Source organism: Mobula hypostoma, chromosome 4 (assembly GCF_963921235.1).
Source record: "Mobula hypostoma chromosome 4, sMobHyp1.1, whole genome shotgun sequence".
NCBI classification, from domain to species: Eukaryota; Metazoa; Chordata; class Chondrichthyes; order Myliobatiformes; family Myliobatidae; genus Mobula; species Mobula hypostoma.
The window spans coordinates 25,280,746-25,304,796 of NC_086100.1; the positions used below are offsets into that span (position 1 = coordinate 25,280,746).

The 24,051-nt window shown below is 39.8% G+C and overlaps 1 protein-coding gene across 3 annotated transcripts in view; it reads right to left on the reverse strand.

The window, feature by feature from the left end:
• The window catches only part of u2surp (U2 snRNP-associated SURP domain containing), a 97,834-nt gene that overhangs the window by 28,357 nt on the left and 45,426 nt on the right, over positions 1-24,051 (reverse strand). For 2 of the 3 annotated variants that reach the window (XM_063045407.1, XM_063045409.1), the window contains 5 exons: positions 5,745-5,849; positions 5,574-5,640; positions 5,327-5,484; positions 4,523-4,688; positions 1,706-1,785 (listed from right to left, as the gene is read on the reverse strand). In XM_063045407.1, coding sequence (XP_062901477.1) covers positions 1,706-1,785; positions 4,523-4,688; positions 5,327-5,484; positions 5,574-5,640; positions 5,745-5,849 — 576 coding nt within the window. The remainder of the gene's footprint in view (positions 1-1,705; positions 1,786-4,522; positions 4,689-5,326; positions 5,485-5,573; positions 5,641-5,744; positions 5,850-24,051) is intronic. The other variant, XM_063045410.1, reaches the window with a different exon arrangement.

Consider the following 24,051-nt stretch of genomic DNA (forward strand, 5'->3'; position numbering starts at 1 on the left):
TACAATCAATGAAAAACTGCAGATAAACAAAGACTAACAACCAATGTGCAGAAGACAAATTATGCAAATACAACAAATAAACAAACAAACAGATAAATACTGAGAAAGTGAGTGGCAGAGTCCTTGAAAGTAAGTTCATTGGTTGTGGAACCTGCTCGTGATTGAGGTGAGTGGTTATCCATGCTGATTCAGGTGCCTGATGTTTTAAAGGTAATAACCATTTCTGAACATGGTGCTGGGAAATACTGCCAGACACAAAACTTGCTGCCACCTATGGCAATTAGGAATGGGCATCAACTCTCATAAATGCTCCAAAAGGTGGAAGCAATTTATCCCTTGAGCCACTGCAGTCTTTGAGTCACCAGGTAGTGAATTCCAGTTAATAATACTAGTGTTTTCTTTATACAAGTGGCCAAAATATTGCATACTTATGCTGGGGAGTGTTTACAGTAGCTGATACATACTGCTTGACTCAACTTTTCAGAGGAATAAAAAAAACTATTATTGCTGAAGGTGAAATTGCTCATCATAAACCAGAAGACGTCACAGCATCTTCAAAGACCCTTAGGGTCAAAAATGTCAAATTTGACAAATGCAGCTCAGAGCTGAGTCCTAAAAAATACTTTTAAGGCTGTGAAGACCTGCTCTCTTAACACTCAGATATCAGAACATACATAGAAGTTGCATTAAATCTTCTGCAAGAAAAATACAAGATCCAAAGTATCTATTTACTGAATGAACCTATCAAAACACGAATATCAGAAGAAACAATATTTGCATACGTATATGAACTTTGGAAAATACACAAAAGCATTTCCGAAGGTAACACAAGGGCAGAAGAAAAAGAATGCAATCTAATGAGGAAGTCTGCAACTGATATAACAAAATTATTTATGAGCAGAATATACTCTCAGCTAAAATTCATTCGCTAAATATTCCCATCAACCCTCCATTCAGAAATCTTAAAACATCATCAACTTAAAACATCTTTATTGACTATTTTTGCACTGCTTAACCTATGTCTGTGCTCAACATTCCACAAAACTCTGAAACATATAAGCACCCGAACAAACTGTTAGGAATATAAATGGAGTTGCACAATCTTGACACAGGTAAGCCGAATCATGTTCATTGCTAACCTGAAGTTCCAAAGGGAAATACAAGCAGTGAACCAGTCATGCTTCAGAAACTCCCCCAGCCTTTTACATATGCAGCCAAACACAGCAGACATCCATGTTGAAGATCAAATGCAAGAGCATCTAGCTGTCCACTTCACTCTGGACTCTGAATCCAACTTACTGAAGAGGGGTAAGATGCACTTTGCATCTGGCCCCAGGCTTTAAGCCAGCAACAGTGGCATATTAAATCATAACTTCATTCATTTGGAGACCACTGATGCCAAAGGAGGAGGTATATATAGATAGATGTATTACTTATTTCACTTTGTTTTATTTAATTCAGGTTTTAATTAAATTTTGATCAGTTTGGATTTTTCATTTTTATGGATTTCAATCATTTGACTAGATTAATAACTATCAGAATTCATTTAAAAGCCCTAAGAGACAGTATGTTGTCAAAATTTGCACATCTATGAAAATGCTAATGGACTCTGTGAAGCGTGATTCTAGATAGTTAGCTGGATCCAGGCTAATCCAGATCTACAGTTAATATGGTGAAAATTAAACCGAATAAACATATTACTTACTATTTTCTGTAATATGAGGCATTTGCAACTTTAGCTGATGAATTGTATAACACATCTGACACCAAATAAAGCCTGGCAATCTGTAATAGGAAAAAAATTAAATTTTTATGCAAAACATATCCTTTATGTTAAATATATAGTTATGACACATAAGGGTGTAATAAAAATACTGACAATAATGCCCTTCAGTTTTCAAGATTTTGAAATCAGCATTAGATATGAACATTCATTTCCTTACCTATCTGGATCAGTTGAAATTGTAGTTCTGCTGTGGATTCTATTCTTTTATTGCTTTAGATCAGGGGTTCCTAACCTGGGAATGTTAGGGGTCCATGGCATAAAAATGGTTGGGAGTCCCTGCTAAATGAAGTTAGTGATACAGACTCGCCTTGCAACAAAGCAAGAGTCCAAATAATATTTAGGTAGTTAAGTCACTGAATCTTACAAATTGTAAAAATCAGGGATCTCTTGCAGTATGTTAGGGATAAATTTGTCCCGGTGAGGAAGATAAAGAATAGTAGGGTGAAGGAACCATGGGTGACAAGTGAGGTGGAAATAGTCAGGTGGAAGAAGGCAGCATACATGAGGTTTAGGAAGCAAGGCTCAGATGGGTCTATTGAGGAATAGAGGGTAGCAAGAAAGGAGCTTAAGGAGGGGGCATGAGAACACCTTGGCGAGTAGGGTAAAGGAAAACAAGGCATTCTTCAATTATGTAAAGGATGACAGGAGTGAAGGTAGGGCTGATTAGAGATAAAGGTGGGAAGATATGCCTGGAGGCTGTGGAAGTGAGCGAGGTCCTCAATGAATACTCCCTCATCGGTATTCACCAATGAGAGGGAACTTGATGACGGTGAGGACAATATGAGTGAGGTTGATGTTCTGGAGCATGTTGATATTAAGGGAGAGGAAGTGTTGGAGTTATTAAAATACATTAGGACGGATAAGTCCCTGGAGCCTGATGGAATATTCCCCAGGCTGCTCCATGAGGCGAGGGAAGAGATTACTGAGCCTCTGGCTAGGATCTTTATGTCCTCGTTGTCCACGGGAACGGTACCGGAGGATTGGAGGGAGGCAAATGTTGTCCCCTTGCTCAAAAAAGGTAATAGGGATAGTCCGGGTAATTATAGACCAGTGAGCCTTACGTCTGTGGTGGGAAAACTGTTGGAAAAGATTCTTAGAGATAGGATCTATGGGCATTTGGAGAATCATGGTCTGATCAGGGACAGTCAGCATGGCTTTGTGAGGGCAGATCGTGTCTAACAAGCCTGATAGAGTTCTTTGAGGAGGTGACCAGGCACATAGATGAGGGTAGTGCAGTGGACGTGATCTACATGGATCTTAGTAAGGCATTTGACAAGGTTCCACACGGTAGGCTTATTCAGAAAGTCAGAAGGCATGGGATCCAGGGAAGTATGGCCAGGTGGCTTGCCTGCAGAAGGCAGAAGGTCATGATGGAGGGAGTACAATCGGAATGGAGGGTTGTGACTAGTGGTGTCCCACAAGGATCGGTTCTGGGACCTCTACTTTTCGTGATTTTTATTAACGACCTGGATTTGGGGTAGAAGGGTGGGTTGGCAAGTTTGCAGACGACACAAAGGTTGGTGGTGTTGTGGATAGTGTATAGGATTGTCAAAGGTTGCAGAGAGACATTGATAGGATGCAGAAGTGGGGCTGAGAAGTGGCAGATGGAGTTCAACCTGGAGAAATGTGAGGTGGTACACTTTGGAAGGACAAACTCCAAGGCAGAGTACAAACGGCAGGATACTTGGTAGTGTGGAGGTGCAGAGGGATCCGGGGGTACATGTCCACAGATCCCTGAAAGTTGCCTCACAGGTAGATAGAGTAGTTAAGAAAGCTTATGAGGTGTTAGCTTTCATAAGTCGAGGGATAGAGTTTAAGAGTTGCGAGATAATGATGCAGCTTTATAAAACTCTGGTTAGGCCACACTTGGAGTACTGTGTCCAGTTCTGGTCGCTTCACTATAGGAAGGATGTGGAAGCACTGGAAAGGGTACAGAGGAGATTTACAAGGATGCTGCCTGGTTTAGAGAGTATGCATTATGATCAGAGATTAAGGGAGCTAGGGCTTCACTCTTTGGAGAGGAGAAGGATGAGAGGAGACATGATAGAGGTATACAAGATATTAAGAGGAATAGATAGAGTGGACAGCCAGCGCCTCTTCCCCAGGGCAGCACTGCTCAATATAAGAGGACATGGCTTTTAGGTGAGGGGTGGGAAGTTCAAGGGGGATATTAGAGGAAGGTTTTTTTTTACTCAGAGTGGTTGGTGTGTGGAATGCACTACCTGAGTCAGTGGTGGAGGCAGATACACTAGTGAAATTTAAGAGACTACTAGACAGATATATGGAGGAATTTAATGTGAGGGTTTATATGGGAGGCAGTGTTTGAGGGTCGGCACAACATTGTGGGCAGAAGGGCCTGTACTGTGCTGTACTATTCTATGTTCTATATGCTTTATATTCTATAAATCTACGGGTGTACTGTGAATTGGGAGTTTGTTTTCTCATAAATCTAGCAGACAGGTATATTAGTCCCAAGCTAAGATTCACTCTTCAATCACTTACCCATATTATACCACCCAATGTCCCTTTTCTAGCCAGACCACCTTGCTGAGCACAACACAAGACCAAGACATCTGACATCAAACTAAGTATACCCATGTAAAGTGTTTCAAAGTATATTGTCAGTGGAGTAGCCAAAGAATTTGACAATTTATCACACAAAAACTCAAAAGCTGATGACTAAACCACATTAAAAGCACTTCAGGGTTATGAAATATCTTCCAATTAGATACAAACCTTTTTAGGCAATGGAGTTTTCAAAATGGACAATGATTCTGCAATACATTCCACTATTTCTTCAGCAGCCTCAGCATGATTCAGACAGAACACCATAGCATCGCCAACATCATTTTTTCGAGGTGTTAATCCACGCAAGAGCTCCTCCAATTTATCTCTTTGACTTCAACAAAGGGTATAAATTTTAGTATATTATAAATTTACTGTACTACAACAGAACAATATTTTGCAAAACAAATACAAGCATTTTAATAATCTCTCATTTCCAAAAGTTAATGGGCAATTTTTGGTTCTTTGGAAATAATGAATTAACAATTACATGATACCATAGTGTTGTTATTGAGGAAATATCCAGAGTCTGATGAACTCTTACAAGTTTCTATAGATGCAGTGGAGAGTATCCTAAATGGTTGCAACATGGCCTGGTATGGAAACACCAATCTACAGAAGCTGGTAAATCACAGGTGAAATCCTCTCATCATTGAGTACATTTACATGAGAGTTGCCACAAGAAAGCAGCACCCATCGTCAAGTTGCCACAATATCCAGACCATGCTCTCTTCTTGCTAACACCATTGAGCAGGAAGTGCAGAAGCCTTGGGTCCCACATAACCAGATTCAGGAACAGATATTTACTTACAACCATCACACTGCTTGACCCACATGCAGCACAGGTGATAAAGTGTACATTGAAATACAGCATGGAAGGAATTTTAAAATATTGCTATTGATTCAATTACTCAATATTTTACATCATAGAGTTCCTTATAACACTTAAATAATGGAGAGATGCATTTAACTTACTCTTCTTTTAACTGTCCTTTCTTCACATTCTCTTCAGCTCGAGTCTCTGTTTCTTCTAATATTTCTTGCAGGTATGGATTTAGAGGCGGCGGCCGCCAAAATGATCCATTCTTAAACATGCGGAAATCCATTGTTCTCCACCGAGTTGGAGAATCACCCTGGCAAACAAGTACCAATATTATGAATTTGAACAGCAGAACCATCATTTAAAAATATTTACATTTTTACAAGTATTAATTTAGTATACCTGGAGTATGGAATACAACTTCCATCTATAATAAACATGGGCAGGGCTTTGATTCTCAAAAAGGAACCTGGAAAACATTATGTATTTAGTAACACTGTATAGTTTAAATTGATCAATTTCAATATAAAATGCTTGCAAACAGATTCCAAATAATTCTTTGGGAGTTAAAACCTGAACATGGGGTTGTTTATTTCTCTGTTCATGATCATTGCTTCGAACATAGGTCCTTCACGCACAACAAATTCGATCATCCGATGAATTACACACAACAAGTTTCTGTACAAGACAAAAAACAATCAATTCATAAATGAGGACACAATTTTAATGAGTTGAAGAACAAATTTATAAACGTTTTTCTAAAATGCATCAACCCATTTTTAAAAATCAGGCAGCATAGTAGCTTGTATAGCACTAATTGCTTTTAGTCAATGAATGAGAAGCAAAACGGCTAGACTTCAGAGCAAAAACCCAGTGCTTTCATTTATGTAAATCAAAATGCTTCTGGGTTCCTTTTGAGTCTGATTCTCAAAATATGATATACTTCGGCCAAATAACATCTGCAGTTTACAATACAATGACGCTCCTACTAATGGATCCAGGTATACTTAATCAAGCATCCTTTTCATCAATAGATGGTAAATTTACTTTGTGTTACAAAAAAAACATGGTTTAATATTAATGCTTTCAATTATGTTTAACTGATCAGTAAGCATTCAATTTTTCTCAGACCAAATTGAAATGGAGCTTCACGAATTAACACATACTAATTTAGTTTTAAGAAACATGCACCTTCGTGTGCATTACAATGATAATGCTACTTTAAAGTTTAAATTAAAATGAAACTTGGAAGCCTTGATTCCGAATTATTTACAGCTGAACTAACATAACATTTGAAAAACGAAAGCTTGAAAACTAACAGCATATGCAAGACATCAAAGTCTTCTGATGGTACTGTTCAATTTAACATTTGGGGTTTACATTAACCTGCACTATTTATTGCAACTACTATTATTTCTTTGCACTGTTTAGTATAATTAACACCAACTTGTTTGCTTGTTTGATTATCTATCTTATTACTGCCATTTCAGCAAACCAACTGATCAGCATGAATTTGACAATATCAGGTACTGAGCCAATTACAGACAGGCAATTATTGATCATACTTCCAAAACAGTTAAAAATCAACAATGGTAATGTATACATTTGAATAAATGGGCTTTTAAATATTGTAAGTGTCTTGGAACTTTAATGTCTTTGTGCTTCACTGAGGAGATTTCAATTTAAATTTACATTTGATCAATGTTAATGATGATCTACCCTTAAAAAAATCAAGTTCACTATTATAGAAGCAAATTCTTGGGAGAGCATTTATTTAAAATCAAACAGAAATCAGAACAAAGGGGAAGGCCATTCAACCCATCATAACTAGGTTCAGTTCTAAACTTTCCACAATTAACCATGACGTGTCTTTCAACTGTTGCTTTTTATAAATAACCTACTCAAACTATTAAGATCAATTGACGTTCACTGTGTCACTACCTAACAGTCATGTTTTTAATGTCTCTGTGAAGCTATTTGTTTTCTCTCCCAATTATGACTCTCTGTTACAGGAAAAACTCGTTTTTAGAACAAGACGTAATTTTAAAGTTATAATTTCTTTAGCCAGAGGGTGTTTACTCTGTGGAATTCTTTGCCATGGAAGGTTGTGGAGGCCAAGCCATTGGGTATAGTTAAAGAGGTTGAAAAGTTCTGGGTTAGTAAGGGTGTCAAAGGTTATGGGGAGAACACAGGAGAATGGGGCTGAGAGGGAAAATAAAATCAGCCACGATCAAACGTAGTGAGATTCAATGGGCCAAATGGCCTAATCCTGCTTTTATATCTAATGGTCTTATAATTAGTTTTCAGATTAAATGCATACTTGAAACAAACAGCCTATCAATACTGAACTGAAATACGATACTGCATGCATTCCAAAGACAAACACCAACATTTGATTCATTTAAAAAGACTACATATTTCCAAGTTGAATAAACCCAAGTTCATTTTTGCAGGAAAAATGTCCAAATTCTTTTTATTAAATTATTCATGACATCTAGGTGCTAAGAAGGTCAACATTTTTGTTCACTTCTAACTACCCTTGATCAGATCATCTGACTTAAGATAATTCTGGATCCAAGACTGGATAGACAACATAGAATGTTTTCAGTCACATTACTGATGCAGCCTTTTATTGAAGATTTTGGTTATTTGTCAATATTCTGAATAAAGTTTTGAATTCTTCTGCTGATTAAGGGCATTTTAACTAATACTCTAGAAACGTAGTTACTATGCTATCACACCCAGTTAGACTGATCTGAATAGTGACTACTGAATTGCAAGAAAGGAATCACTGACTTAGCATGTGCCATCAATCCAGAGACAAGATTTAAAGATTACAATAAACAGTTGCAAGAAAGTTTGTGAACCCTTTGCAATTACTTAGCTTTCTACATTAATTACTCATAAAATGTGGTCTGATCTTCATCCAAGTCACAAAACGAGACAAACATTATCTGCCTAAGCTAATAACACATGAACAATTGTACTTCTTTTCTTCAGTACTGAATACACCATTTAAATAATCACAGTCCAAGTTCAAAAAACTACGTGAATCTCTGGGGTAATGCCTTCTTCAAAAGCTATTTGGAGTCAGCTGTTCCCATCAATGAGATGAGATTGGAGGTGTGAGTTGTAGAGGTACCTTGCCCTAAATAAAAAAAAAGGCACACAAAATCAGGTTACTGACAAAGCCTGCTCTTCTCAAGAAAGATCTGTTTATGTGCACCATGCCCCAATCAAAACGACTTCTAGAGGACCTTAGAAGGATTGTAGTGATGCATGAAGCTGGAAAAGACTTCCAAGGAATTTCTGAAGACCTCAGTGTTCATCAGTCCACAGTAAGAGAAATTGTCTACAAATGGAGGATATTCAGTACTGTTGCTACTCTCCCTAGGAGTGAACATCCTGCACAGATCACACCAAGAACACAATGTGCAATGCTGAAAGAGGTGAAAAAACTCATAACAGCAAGAGACCTGCAGGAACTTGCTAACACCCCTGTCCATGTGTGCTCTATAAGAAAAACACTGAACAAGAATGGTGTTCACAGGACACTATGGAGGAACCACCGTTCTCAAAAAAAACATTGCTGCAAATCTCAAGTTTGCAAAAAGGCCAGCATACTTATGGGACAATGTTTGGATGAAAAAGGGCACTGCACACCAACACTAACACTAAAGCCTCATCCCGACTGTGGAGCATCATGGTTTGGCGCTGCTTTGCTGTCTCAGGGCCTGGACAACTTGTAATCGTTGAGGGAACAATGAATTCAAAATTGCATTAAGACATTTTACAGGAGAATGTCAGGGTAGTGGTCTGTCACCTGAAGCTCAATAGAAGTTGGATGATGCAACAAGACAATGATCTGAAACACAAGAGTAAATCACAACAGAATGGTTTAAAAAAAAATTCATGTTTTGCAAATGGCCAAGTCAGAGACCAGACTTTATCCCAATTGAGATGCTGTGGCATGACCTGAAGATATTCAGAAGGCTGTTCATGCAAGGTATCCCAGAAATATTGATGATCTGAAACAGTTTTGTGTGGAGGAATGGTCCAAAATTCCTCCTCACCATTGTGCAATTCTGATCAGCAGCTACAGGCAATGTTTGGTTGATATTTTTGCTGCTAAAGGTGGTTATTAAATATAAGGGCTCACATACTTTTCCCAGCCTAGACTGTGAATAATTAAACAATGTGTTCAATAAAGACATGAAAAGTACAATGGTTTGTGTTATTAGTTTGAGTAGATTGTGTTTATCTATTATTGTGATTTAGATGATCAGACCACATTTTATGAACAATTAAAATGCAGAAAACCAGGTAATTGCAAAGTGTTCACAAACTTTTTCTTGCAACCGTATATATATTATAAACACACATTTTCTAAATTGACTTTACAGTGCTCATCTACTGCTGTATGTTAAAATTCTCATCTCCAGTGAACAAGCATTGGTGAAGCAGAAGCTGACAAGAAGTCTGACCTTGGAGAAATAAACAAAATAGAAATTCATGCTTATTCAAATGTCTGTTAAAAGTTGGGAACACAAAACTGTACAAGACTTGGGCAATAAAACATAAGGGGGGGGGACGGGAATCATGAGAGACTGTGACTGCTTCCCCCACCCCCCCCAAACCACTGGGATCAAAGGCCTGCACAAGCTGAGGGCTAAGGCACTCCTCAAAGGTCAATGATCTCAGAAGTCAGGTCAGTGGAGTCCTTTAGGTCAAACCTATGATTGCCATGCACTGGGGTTGGAGCCCTGTGTGAGAAGGGGTGGGAATAGACTTGTTTTGCTGTTGCCTTGTTTTATTCTGTAGTTGTAGTTGCTGCTGCTAGTGTTGTTCTGCATTGTAATGCTGTTGTGTTGAGTATATTGCTATGCCAGAATGTGTGACGACACTTGCTGACTGCCCCACACAACATCCTTAGAGGTGTGTTAGTTGTTAACGCAAACAATGCATTTCACTGTATGTTTTGATATACATAAATAATTTTGAATATGAATATAATTGATCACAAATAACTGGCAACAATTTCAAAGCATTGTTTAGATAAATAATTAGCTTCTTATACAACACCACCTGGCTCACTCACCTTGCATCTTTCCACTGTGGAACAAGGAATTGAAGGGAATAAATTTCCCTTTTGGTTGCCTACAACACTATTTCATGACCACACAACTGCTTAAATGTACCTCAGCTTTTCTCTATAATGTAGAATCCAAGTGTATTCAACCTATCTGATCACCAAAAAGGTACTTGAGAAAAAAAAAATCAACAAATCTGGGTATGATGTCTTGTTATCTATCCATTTTTATGTATACAAGTGGTTATAGAAATTGCAGGTGTATTTCTGACAAACTTTCAGAGTTTCTGAATATTTGAAAAAGGCCTAACAGACTGGAAAGTTACATATGCAAGGAAAGAAAATAAAAATAAAAGTCAAAATTACCAAATAGCTTGATATTTGCCAGCAAAACACTGGAATCCATTATGAAAGATTAATGCCAGATCACTTGGAAATTCAACATTTTATAAACAAAGGGGGGGAGGAGAGGTAGATTACAAATCGTTTGAGACTGTAATTAGTAAAGCAGATGACGGGAAATAAAACCAGTACATACAGTCTTGCACAAAATAAAAATCACTGTCAAAATCACAGATGGAAACAGGATGAAATTTAACTTCACCAACGTTAACTGGGGTTGCTCTAGAGTGAAAGAGATAGAGGGGAGTACTTTCAAACAAGTTAAAGCTGGCTGGTGGCTTAGTGGCATCAGCACTGGACTTCGGGTCAAGAGGTCCCAAGTTCGATTCCAGCCGGCACCCTTGCACGCTCTCCATTTGTGCTGGGTTGAGAGCTGGTGATCTCTTAAAAAACTCACCAAGCAGAAGGCAATGGCAAACCACTGCTTTAACTTGCCTTGTACACGATTTCCCAATATGTCAGTGCAGCGTGGAAGGAAATCGCCTGCTAACCGGAAAATTCTGGATGCAACATACCTTTCTTTCTTTATAGTCCTACCAGAAAAAGGGAACTGCTGACCTCATCTCAGCCAAGTAATCCGTTGAAGTGTGGCAGAGACTATTTAAAGATCCTGACTATTACACTTTAAAATTCTAGACATGAAAAAGGACGAGGATAATTCAGAAATTAAGACTTTAAATTGAGGAAGATGAATTTTATTTCATAAGACAACATTTGCACCAGCGACCAACTGGGACATATTGCAGACAGCAAACAAAGCTGCTAATATACATAAAATGCTGGAGGAACTCAGCAGCCAGGCAGCATCTATGGAAAAGATTTCATTGTTAACATCAGCTGTTAACTTTTTCACATAGTTGCTACCTGGCCTGCTGAGTTTCTCCAGCATTTTGCATGGATTACTTTAATTTCCAGTATCTGCAGATTTTTTTTTGTTTGTGAAACAGAACTGCCAGATACTCTTCTTCTAAATGTACTTCTTCTGAATGTCAATTGATTGCAGCCTGTAATTTCCTGTTTAAAGGCATATTTTTGAGCCAACCTAATGATCTGCCAACACACACAAAATGCTGGAGGAACTGAGCAGGCCAGGCAGCATCTATGGAAAGAAGTACAGCTGATGTTTTTGGGCTGAAATTCTTCGACAAGACTGGAGAAAAAATGCTGAGGAGTAGGTTTGAAAGGTGGGGGGAGGGGAGACAGAAACACCAGGCAATAGGAGAAACTAGGAGGGAGAGGGATGAAGCAAAGAGCAAAGTTGATTGGTGAAAAGAGACAGAAGGCCATGGAGGAAGGAAGTGGGGGGGGGGGCGGTAGGGTGGGGTGGGAGCACCAGAGGGATGCGATGGGCAGGCAAGAAACAAGGCCCACAGGACAAAGCTGTGCTGAACATGTCCTTACTATAGGAATTACCTAGAGTTACCCATGGCCCTCTGTTTTTCTAAGCTCCATGTACCTATCCAGGAGTCTCTTAAAAGACCCTATCATATCTGCCTCCACCACCATTGCTGGCAGCCCATTCCACACACTCACTGCTCTCTGCGTAAAAAGCTTACCCCTGACATCTCCTCTGTATCTACTTCCAAGCACCTTAAAACTGTGCCCTCTCGTGCTAGCCATTTCAGCCCTGGGAAAAAGCCTCTGACTATCCACATGATATATGCCTCTCATCATCTTATACACCTCTATCAGGTCACCTCTCACCCTCCGTCGCTCCAAGGAGAAAAGGTCAAGTTCACTCAACCTATTCTCATAAGGCATGCTCCCCAATCCAGGCAACATCCTTGTAAATATCCTCTGCACCCTTTCTGTGGTTTCCACATCCTTCCTGTAGAGAGTCGACCAGAACTGAGCACAGTACTCCAAGTGGGGTCTGACCAGGGTCCTATATAGTTACAACATTACCTCTCGGTTCCTAAACTCAATCCCACTATTGATGAAGACCAATACACCTTCTTAACAACAGAGTCAACTGCGTAGCAGCTTTGAGTGCCTATGGACTCGGACCCAAAGATCCTTCTGATCCTCCCCACTGCCAAGAGTCTTACCACTATATAATACTATATTCTGCCATCATATTTGACCTACCAAAATGAACCACCTCACACTTATCTGGGATAAGTCCATCTGCCACTTCTCAGCCCAGTTTTGAAGATAAATGAGAGAGGGACAAGCGGATGGGAAATGGTGAAGGTGGGGGCGGGGGAGGTGGAGGCATTACTGGACGTTTGAGAAATCGATATTCATGTCATCAGTTTGGAGGCTACCCAAACAGAATATAACCTGATGCCATGCCTCATATTCCATTTGGGTAGCCACCAACCTGATGACATGAACATCGATTCCTCAAACTTCCAGTAATATCTCCACCCCCTTCACCATTTCCCATCTCCTTGCCCCTTTCTCATGTTATCTCCTTGCCCTCCCATTGGCTCCCTGTGGTGCTCCTCCCACCCCCTCTTTTTCACTTCCATGGCCTTCTGTCTCTTTCACCAATCAACTTAAGAGCTAGTCACTTCACCCCCCACTTCCAAGTTTCACCTGTCGCCTGGAATTTCTCTCCCCTCCCCCCACCTTTCAAATCTACTCCTCAGCTTTTCCCCCTCCAGTCCTGCTAAATAGTTTCGGGCCAAAACATCGAATGTACCTTTTTCCCATAGATGCTGCCTGGCCTGCTGGGTTCCTCCAGCATTTTGTGTGTCGCTCGGATTTCCAGCATCTGCAGATTTTCTTTTGTTCGTGGTTTACTGATCTGGCACTTTTGTGATCTCCTGGGGGATTCGGCAAGGATTAGAGTGGAGAGTGCAGTTACGGAGAGCAAGGCAGTCATCTGGGGGCTGGCTGTGTTGACTCCTGATGACGGAACACATTTGCAGCCAGCTCCATTACTCTGCACTGATTAAATCATCGAGCAAGATTAAAATCAGAGGATGAAAGTGGAACAAGAACAGATATTCAGTACATCTGCCTGCATTTAACCTGCTTCACTCTCTTCTTGCTGCCGCAGTTGGGTGGATGGTGCTGGAGTCATGAGTCCCACGCCGTCAGGTTGGGGACAGGGAGCAGTTGTTGCCCTGCAACCATCAGGCTCCCAGACCAGCTTCACTCACCTCTGCAGCTGCAGTCACTTCGGGGACTCTGCAGTTAATGCTGTGTTATTTGTTTGCCATTTTATTGTTTGTTCGATTTGTTCCTTTTTTTCCACTTATTAGGTGTTAATGATCTTTGATGTGTTTTTTTTAAAATTGGGTTCTATCATGTTTATTTGTTGTGCAAGACGACAAATTTCAAAGTTGTGTACAGTACACATACTTTGATAATAAATGTATTTTGAACTTCAAATAATTGTAGTGGTCTACATCTGCAAATAAGATTAATTCAAACTTAATGAGTATTCAGGACCAAAATTTTTTCTATACAGGGAAAAGGGATAGACAGCAAATCCAAGAAACCCTAAAAAGGAATTTCCAGGGCTAAGTAAAGTATTTACAAGGTGTTGAAAACAGAGTGGCCTCTTCAGAAATGTAAAATGTAGACAGTACTTTGAAATTAGGATGGCAAAAGAAATGGCAACAAATATCACTGGTGGATAAAACAACAATAGATCATACAAGTATGTCATTAAGCCATCTAGGAAATAAAATAGCATCTGTGTGGAACCAGGTAACACAAGCAAGCTCTTAAATTAATATTTCTCTTCTGTATTCACTTTGGAGAGAGTGGAAAATTCAGGGGTAAAGGTCAGTGAAATTCTCAAACGTTATCACAAGAAAGGGTGTTAGCCATCTTAATGGAATGAAAGGTGGATAAATCCCCAGTCTGATAAAATGTATCATAGGCTGCTATGAGATCACTGGGTCTTTAAATCTTTGCTAGCTGTAGATGAGCTGCCAGATGACTGGAGGCGTGTAAATGTGGTACCCTTTATTTAAGGACAACCAGGATAATCCAGGTAATTACAGCCTACGAATCTAACATCATTGGGAAATAGGGAATTTATTGGAAAAGAATTCTGAAGGATAGGATTAATCTGCACTTAAAAAGGCAGGGATTAAGTAAAACATAGCATGGTTTTAAGAGGGAAATACCCTGGATAGCCAGAGTTGATTGAATTTTCCAAAGGGATAACAAAGTAGATAAACAAGGAGAATGGAATTGAGCTTCCACATGGGAGACTGGTCCAAGAATTTAACGCTAGTAAGAAGCAAGGCAAGAAGGCAAATTTGGAAATAAGATGATACTAGTGGAAAGTTGTTTTGTGATTGGAAACCTGTAACCAGTGGTATACCAATTTGGTCCCTTACTAATTATTACAAATGCAGAACAAACCACTATGTGGTTGATAATGAGGATAGCTGTAGATGACAGAATATTGATCAGTTCATAACAACAACAAAGCTTGGCAGAAGGAACTTAGGTCCTGATAAAGAGATACACACTGGGGGGACAAAGACATCTACAATGAAGATTAGAGCCTGAGCGAGTATTGACATATAGAGGAACCTCAAACTACAAACCCATGAATACCTGAAGGTAAAAGATAAGCTGATGAATGCAACAAAAGGGATGGAAGAAGAAAAAAAGAAGAGAACGCGTTAAGGGCTCAATGGGTCAAACAGTACCTGTGGATACAAAAGTTGTAAGTCAATGTTTCAGATCATCAACACAGCTGGAATGAGGGAACAATCTGAAATGTAAACTTACAGCGTTTGCCTCTATAGATGCTGCTTGATTTCTTATTGTTTGTGTATTTATTTATTTATTGAGATATAGTGTGCAATAGACACTTCAAGGCACACTGCCTAGCAACCCCCAATTTAATCCTGGCCTTAATCACAGGATAATTTAAAATGACCAGTTAAGACCATAAGTCATACGAGCAGGATTAGGCCATTACATCGAGTCTGCTCTGCCATTCAATCATGGCTGATCCTTTTCTCCCGCTCTCCTCAGCCCCACTTCCCAGCCTTCTCCCCCTAACCTCAGATGCCATGGCCAATCAAGAACCTATCAAGCTCTGCCTTAAATACACTCGACCTGGCCTCTGCAGTCACCATGGCAATAAAACTCACAAGTTCACCCACCCACTGGCTAAAGAAATTTCTCTGCATCTGTTTTAAGTGAACGCCTCCCTATCCTGAGGCTGTACCCTTGTCCACGACTCCTCCCACCATGGGAAAACACCCTTTCCACGTCTAGGGTTTTCAACGTTCATAAGGTTGCAATTAGATCCCCCCCCATCCTTCTAAATTCCAGTGAGTACAGACCCAGAGCCATCAAATGCTCCTCATATGATAACCCTTTCATTCCCGGAATCATCCTTGTGAACTTCCTCTGAACCATCTCCAATGCCAGCACATCTTTTCGAAGATGAGAGGCCCAAAACTGTTCACAATACTTATGGTGAGGCCTCACCAGTGCCTTACAAACCCTCAGCATCGCCTCCTTGTTGTTGTATTCTAGACCTCTTGAAATGAATGCTAACATGGCATTTGCCTTCCTCACCACCGACTAAATCTGCAAGTTATCCTTCAGGGTGTTCTGCACAAGGACCCCCAAGTCCTTTTGCATCTCAGATTTTTGGATTATTCCCCCCATTTAGAAAATATTCTGCACATTTATTTCATCTACCAAAGTGCATGACCATGCATTTTCTAACATTACAGTTCATGTGTCACTTTCTTGCCCATTCTCATTTGCCTGTCTTCCTGCAGCCTAGCCATTTCCTCATCACCACCTACCCCTCCACCGATCTTCGTACCATCTGCAAACTTGGCAACAGAGCCATCTATTCCATCATCTAAATCACTGATACACAGTATTAAAAAAAAGCAATCGACACCGAACCCTGCAAGACAACACTACTTACTGGCAGCCAACCAGAAAAGGATCTTTTTATTCCAACTTAATGCCTCCTACCAATCAGCCAATGCTCTAACCATGCCAGTAACTTTCCTGTAATATCATGGGCTGTTAACTTGATAAGCAGCTTCATGTGTGGTACCTTGACAAAAGCCTTCTGAAAGTCCAAATATACAACATCCACTACATCCCCTTTATCTATCCTACTTGTAATCTCCTCAAAGAGTTTCAACAGGTTCGTCAGGCACGATTTTTCCTTAAGGAATCCATGCTGACTTTGTCCTATCTTGGCCTGTGTACTCCATAACCTCATCCTTAACAATTGACTCAAAAGAATTTCCCAACCACTGAGGTCAGGCTAACTGCTCTATAATTTCCTTTCTGCTGCCTTCCTCCTTTCTTAAAGAGTAGAGTGACATTTGCAGTTTTCTAGTCCTCTGGCACCATGCCAGAGTCCAAAGATTTTTGAAAGATCATTGCTAATGTCTCTGCAATCTCACCCGCTACTTCTTTCAGAACCCTAGAGCGTAGTTCATCTGGTCCGGGTGACTATGTACCCTTAGGTTTTCCAGCTTTTTGAGCACCTTCTCTCTTGTAATAGTAACTGCACTCACTTCTCTTCCTTCACACACTACAACATCAGGAACACTGCTAGTCTCTTCCACAGTGAAGACATGCAAAATACTCATTTAGTTCATCTACCATTATTATTTCTCCGGCTTCATTTTCTAGTGGCCCTACATCCACTCACCTCTTTTTTTTTTACATACTTGAAAAAGCATTTACTATGCATTTGATATTGTTTACTAGCTTGCTTTCATATTTTATCTCTTCCCTCCTAATGATTCTTTTGGTTGCTCTCTGTAGGTTTTTAAAAGCTTCCCAATCCTCCGTTTTCCAGTTAATTTTTGCTTTATGTCCTCTCTTTTGCTTTTACATTAGCTTTGACTTCCCTTGTCAGCCACGGTTATACAATTTTGCCATTTGAGTATTTCTTTGTTTTTGGAATACATCTACCCTGCACCTTCCTCATTTCCCCCAGAAACCATCAACATTGTTGCTCTGCTGTCATCCCTGTCACTAATTTCCTTTACCCCAATGAAGTACTGCTATGCCAGACTTTCTCCTTATCAAATTTCAAGTTGAACTCAATCATATTGTGATCTCTGTCTCCTAAGGGCTCTTTTATCTTAAGCTCCCTAATCACCTCTGGTTCATCACATAACAACCAATCCAGTATAGCTCAATAACAAACTGCTCTAAAAAGCTATCTCATAGGCATTCAACAAACTCACTCTCTTGACATCCATTACCAACCTGATTTTCCCAATTGATGTGCATGTGAAAATCTCCCATGACTATCATTGCCCTTTTGACACACTTTTTCTATTTCCCGTTGTAATCTGTGCTCCACATCCCAGCAACTGTTGGGAGGCCTGTATATAACTGCCATCAGGGTCCTTTTACCCTTGCAGTTTCTTAACTCAACTGACAAAGATTCAACATCTTCGGATCCTATGTGAGATCTTTCCACTGATTTGATGCCATTCTTCACCAGCAGAGCCACGCTGCCCCCTCTGCCTACTTTCCTATCCCTATGATACAACTTGTAACCTTGGCCATTCAGCTCCAAACTGCAACCATCCTTCAGCCACAATTCAGTGATGGCCACAACATCATACCTGACAATCTGTAATAGTGCAACAAGATCATCCACCTCATTTCTTATACTTCATGCATTGAGATATAACACTGAGTGCTGTATTTAACATACTAACATAACATGTTAACATATTTAACACAATTTTAACATACTAACTGGTAGGTCTTTGGACTGTGGGAGGGAACTGGAGCACCCAGGGAAAACTAATACATTCCATGGGAGGACATAGAGGCTCCTTACAGATGACAACGGAATTGAACTCTAAACTCTGACCGCCCTGAGCTGTAATAGCATTGTACTATACACAAGGCTACAATGGGGCCCATAAATAATCTGAATTTTTCTGAGGAATGCATTAACTGCAGTAAAAGTGCTTTACATGAACTTCGGTAGGGTTTTCAATAAGGTTCCATATGGGAAACTGCGACAAAATATTAGGGCTATGGTTCAAAGGTGTAAAGTTCAAAGTTAATTTATTATCAAAGTACATATATGACACCATATACAACACTGTGATTCATTTTCTTGCAGGCATACACAGTTAATCGAAGAAATACAATAGAATTAATGAAAACCACACCCAACAGGATGGATAAACCACCAACGTGCAAAAGACAACAAACTGCAAATCCGCTCTGTACCTCGACAGAAATAAAGGTAAAATGAAATAATTATAAATAAAAAAGCAATAAATATTGGGAACCTGAGATGAAGAGTCCTTGAAAGCGAGTCCATAGGCTGTTGGAACAGTTTGTTAATGGGCAGAGTGAAGTTATCCCCTCTGATTCAAGACCCTGATGGTTGGAGGGTAAAAACTGTTCCTGAACCTGGTGGTGTGGTTCCTGAGGCTCTTGTACCTTATCCCGGATGGCAGTAGCAAGAAGAGTGCATGCCTTGATGGTGGGGGTTGTTTATGATGGATGCTACTTCTCTGTGACAGCACTCCATGTAGATGTGCTCAATGGTAGGGAGAACTTTACCCATGATACTAGACACCTGTCAAAGTTTTAAATGTCATGCCAACTCTTCATAAACTCCAAAGTAGAGGAGTTGCCGTGCATTCTTTGTAATTTCACTTACTTGCTGTGCCCAAGACAGGTCTTCCCTCTCCACCTCCAATGCCCCAGTAAGGGGTGGCTCATGGACCCGTGGTTTCCTACTCCTGAAGTCAATAATCAGCCCCTTGGTCTTGCTGACATTGAGTGACAGGTTGTTATTGTGGTACTACTCAGCCAGATTTTCAATCTCCCTCGGGATCAATAAAGTATGACTATGACTATATGGTGATTCATCACTATCGTATATTTAGCCAACGACAATGGTATAGTCAAGAAAGATTGCCCTGGTCAAACGGCATCTATATGTTTGCCAATGAGTCAACTATTGTTGGCAGTATTTCAGATGATGACGAGGAGGCACGGAGCATAGAGTCATGAGACAGATCATCTGGTAGAGTGGTGTTCCAACAATAACCTTGCAATCAACATCAGTAAGACCAAAGATTTGAAAATGGACTTCAGGAAGGGAAGTTGAGGAAACACGTACCAATCTTTATTGGGATCAACAATGGAAAAAGTGAGCAGTTTCAAGTTACTGGGTGTCAGCATCTCTGAAGATCTATCCTGGGCCCAACATATTGATGCAATTTCAAAGAATGCACTACAGTAGCTATATTTCATTAGGAGTTTGAGGGGATTTAGTACGTCACCCAGGACTCACGCAAAATTCTCCATGTATCACGGAGAGCATTCTAACTGGTTGCATCCAGTATGAAGGGGATCACCACACAGGATTGGAAAAAGCTGCAGAAAGTTGCTAACTCAGCCAACTCCATCATGGGCTTCACAGCATCAAGGATGTTCAAAAGATGATGCCTCAAAAAGGCAGCATCTATCATTAAGGATCCCCATTACCCAGGACATACCCTATTCGCACTGCTACCATCAAGGTGGTGGGTACAGAAGCCTGAAGATTTCTTTCCCTCTACTATTGCACTTATGAATGGACAATGAACCCATGTACACAACTTCATTTTTTTTTCTTATTATGCTCTTTCTGTAAGACTTATTTAATTTAAATATACATACACACACAATCATACAGTGGATTCCAGTTAATTGGGACACATTAGGACCAGTATATTTTGGCCCAATTAAGCAGCTGCCCTAATTAGTTTCATGGAAATAATTTAAAAGCCCAAAAAAGTCAAACAAATTGAGTAACAAATTATGTATTACAATGAAATACAGAACAAATTAGAAGATTACCAATACAATAAAGCTATGTGCTAGTTGCCAGTAGTTCTCAGCGGAGGAGTTCATCCAGTGTATGCTGCCGTGCTCGTTTGACCGACTGCTTTCATACAATTTCCAATGTTTGCATCCTCTAAATCTGCACTTTCATTGTAATATTCAAAACAACTGTCGATACCTTCAAACTCTTTGGAGATCCTAACTTCTGAAGTAGTGAAATCATTTAGTTTTCACTCCTGACAGTTTCTGGCATCTCCAAGCCTGATTGCTTGAAACCACAGGGAGCGAAACAGTTCTGAATTATCTTACTGCTTATTTGTCACCAACTAGCAATGACGAAAATCACTGTTTTTTGAACATAAATATACTAAATTGACGCCATTTAAAAATCGTTCGCTCTTAGCACAGTGTAGAGTCCAACAGCCATACATGCAGGCAACTGACTCTAGTTAAAAACTGTTCAGCAACAGTCTCCTGTGTCCCAATTAAGTGGCACACTGCCCCAAATAAACAAAGGAAATCCTAGCCACTTTCTCAATTAGTTCCCCCCCCCATAAAGAACCCACTGTAATTCTTACTGCAACTTGTTTTATTATGTATTGCAATGTACTGCTGCCACAAAATAAATTTTACAACATACACCAGTGATATTAAACATGAATCTGCTTCTGTTTCTGATATACCAGTGAGGTTATGACACATCTTGGGAACACTGAGGAACAGAAGGATCTCAGTATGAAAGTCATTGAAGGTGTTAGTGTATGCTGATAATGTAGTTTAGGTAGGACTACTGAATACAAGAGAAGGGATATTATGCTCCAATTTTATAACTCTGGCTGAAGTGCTGTATACAGTCACCACAGGAAGTATTTGATACCCCTGGAGAGGGTGCAGACGAGATTCATGAGGATGTTCCTTGAATGAAGCATTTTTGTTCTGGGAGATTGGACAGACATTTTCCATCCAGAGGTAGTAGTTAAGAGGGATGTAACTGACGAACATGAAATTATGAAGGATATGGAGCAGACTGCAGGAAGCTCTTCTCCTTACCAGAACTGAATAAAACCAGATTACGAAGACTGAGTAGGGTCAGTTAGAATTTTAGAATCAGTAGCAGGTTCTCACCAGCACATGTCATGAAATTTGTTGTCTTTGTTGCACAATGCAATACATAATAATAGAGAAAAAGTGAAATACAGTAAAAAAAAATAAAAGTCATACAGTGGCGTTCATGGGTTCCATGTCTATTCAGAAATTGGATGGCAGAAGGAAAGAGCTGTTCCTGAATAGTTGAATGTGTGCCTTCAGGCTCCTGTACTTCCCCCCAATGGTAGCAATGAGAAGAGGTTTTGAGGGGAACATTTTTAAACCCAAAAAGTAGCAAGTGACTGAAATCCATAGTTTACACCAATCATGAAATGCTAGAAGATGGAATTAATATGGGCGTGTGGTCACTAGCTGGTGTAGTGAGATGAATAACACATTTCTGTGTTGTATGACTCTTTGACTATCATTACAAATTAGTAATAGTTTTCTTTATTATCCAAGTCAGCTAACAGCTTTATTCTAGCTCTCAGTCCCATGTTAATTTTACATTAGGCAGAAGGATTTGATAATAAATGTTTAAAGTTAAGCCCAGAAGATGTAAGCGCACACCTAGATTAACTGTAATTTTCACTAGCAATAGCTAAATTAATATTGTCATTGAGTCTGTTAATTTCAAAAGCATTCTACACATTTTACTTTCAAAAGCAATCTATTCTTGTTTGCAAGAATAAAAAAAGTTTTCTGCTGTATTCCCATCAAAACTTAGTACTGTATGAATTAAAATAATTCTCATTAAATAAAAGGTGTCACCAGGACATCTACTTTTAACAGGAATTACTTAGGTCTCGCCAACATCACTTACAACTACAATGAGACGTTTTGGATTTTATTTTCTCTCTTCAGCACATACCCAACAAAGAAGGCCCAACATTCAAGACTTAGAACTCACTAGCATTTAATGAGTGGACCATGGATTAGATCTAATTTATTTAAGCCTTGCTGATCTTGATAAAATCATCTTTTTCTGATTCTTTTTCTTTCCTAGCACTTGCAATTAATTCCCATATCTTGGAATGCAGTAGAAATCCCAGAGTCACAGAATGTGGGTTTGCATTTGGACAGTCATAAGGCACACAAACAGCCCCTCAGCCCATTATGTCCATGGCAAAGATTAAGTACCCATCCATACTCATAATACTACATACTTAATTTCAAATCTTCTCAATGACAGTTTTTAAAATGAAATTGGAAGAACGCCACGATGTTCTTGATGCTTGCTAGAGGTTTTCCTGCCAAAGAAGAGGTTGTTCATATTTCTGGTGGATAACCTTTCAGTTGATGAAAGATTATTGGCTTGAAACATGAAGCCCTCTCCACAAATGGTGCTTGAATCACTGAGTTTTGTTGGTATTTCCCTTTCCTTTGCAGATTCCCACTATGCAGTATTTTGCTTCTAGAGGACTGTGTTGCTTAATAAGGTTTGTAACTTGAATACAGTTAATTTTTAAAAAACTATTTAAGCATGTAACTTCTGGAGTACATTCACCTTCCATAGTTAATTTTCCCTGTAAAGCTCATGTAGGCAAATGACTATAGATCACTGCCCCAATGCCACAGGGCCAGGCTCTTCTCACATTGTCAAATGACTGCAGTTGCCACCTTTGAATTGATAGACATGCTTTGAACTGTTAAGTCATGTTTACTTTGGTGTTTGAATTTGAAATATTCCTCAAACTTGTGAACCTACTAAATAAAGCACTTTATTTAAAAAAAGCACTGATCAATAACCTCAATGATTATACAACAAGCCTTTAATAATTAATTAGCAACCTTTCAGAAATTATGGTAATTTTGCATCTGGCTCACCACGTGATATCTGAATTTCCACTCATCAGGATTCCTGCTGCCATGCTCTCCTGCCACTAACAGCTTGACTGAAAGAAACATCAAATCCTGATGAAAGGTCTCAGTCCAAAACATCTACTGCTTATTCCTCTCCCTTGATGCTGCCTGACCTGCTGAGTTCCTCCAGCATTTTGTGTGTTGCTCTGGATTTCCAGTATGTGCAGGATCACTTGTGTTATATATATCACTCACACACACATATACACACACGCACCCCCTTCTTTCTCGGTTGTCCACCGAAATCCAATGACAACGTCCACTCCTTTAACGGTGAGATTTTAATGACTTACAGTCCTATCCTGGACCCACAAGATCTATTGCAGGTGGGACATGTATATGTGGTAGTGGTGGCAACTATGACTGCATCTCTCCTGGCTCTCTTCTGCTGTCTTTTGGTTGTTCTTTCCATCTCCAGAATATGAGCCCCATCCCTACACAGCTGTCGCCAGGTGGTATGGTCAGCAGCAACATCCTCCAGGTCCTTGGGTCTGATCTTGCACTTCCTTAAAGCATTCTTCATCTGATCCTTATAGTGCTTCTTCAGCCCTCCAGCTGATTGCCAACTGGCTGTATAACACTGCGGGGTAGCCGACATGGGGGCATCCTTATCACGTGCCCCAGCCACTGCACCCATCACCGCTGGGTGATCATGGCCTCAAT